This window comes from Galeopterus variegatus, unplaced genomic scaffold (genome assembly GCF_000696425.1).
Source record: "Galeopterus variegatus unplaced genomic scaffold, G_variegatus-3.0.2 Scaffold3010, whole genome shotgun sequence".
NCBI lineage: Eukaryota > Metazoa > Chordata > Mammalia > Dermoptera > Cynocephalidae > Galeopterus > Galeopterus variegatus.
In genome coordinates this window covers 26773-27399 of record NW_007729121.1, presented here as the reverse complement: position 1 = coordinate 27399, position 627 = coordinate 26773, and the positions used below count along the sequence as shown (strand labels likewise).

Here is a 627-nt window from a genome sequence, read left to right as displayed (position 1 = left end):
TTAAACAAAATGTAAGAGTACCAAAGTAGCCTATGCTAAAGAAGCCCTGTTATAAATCCATTAAAAAAGCAATTGATTCTTTCCTTTGCAATATTGGTTCCCTCTGTATTGGGTCTGTGTGTTGACTATTATATTTGAGACTTTATTATAATGAAACACATCTCCTCTGCCACCCTCAGTGTTTTTTCCTTTCTTTTTGCAGACGTGCAGTGAGAAGGGCACCAACTTACATGACTATGGCATGTTGCTGCCCTGTGGAATCGACAAGTTCCGAGGGGTAGAGTTTGTGTGTTGCCCTCTAGCTGAAGAAAGTGAAAATATCGATTCTGCTGACGCAGAGGAGGATGACTCAGATGTCTGGTGGGGTGGAGCAGATACAGACTATGCAGATGGGAGGTAAGGTGGCCTCTGTGTTTGGTCTCATAGATGTTGAAACATCTTGCATATAGTTGTTGATTCTTCTATAAATCTATCCTTCTGTTTCTCACTAAAAGTATCTCTGCCCACTCCAGTCAGCGTTTGCTGTTATGGAAAAAAAATCTAACCCTAAAGTCCTGTTATGATTATAGCATGCTGTTTAATTTTAATATAATTGATCGACCATCATAGAGTTAATTTAAAGTATTT

At 38.9% G+C, this 627-nt stretch overlaps 1 protein-coding gene across 1 annotated transcript in view; it reads left to right on the top strand.

Annotated features, from left to right (window-relative positions):
- LOC103599563 (amyloid beta A4 protein-like) overlaps positions 1–396 on the top strand; it is a gene marked incomplete at its 3' end in the record, with an annotated part of 107125 nt that extends 106729 nt beyond the window's left edge. Inside the window, exon 4 of the mRNA XM_008583712.1 lies at positions 180–396. Coding sequence (XP_008581934.1) covers positions 180–396 — 217 coding nt within the window. The remainder of the gene's footprint in view (positions 1–179) is intronic.
- Between the last annotated feature and the right edge of the window lie 231 nt (positions 397–627).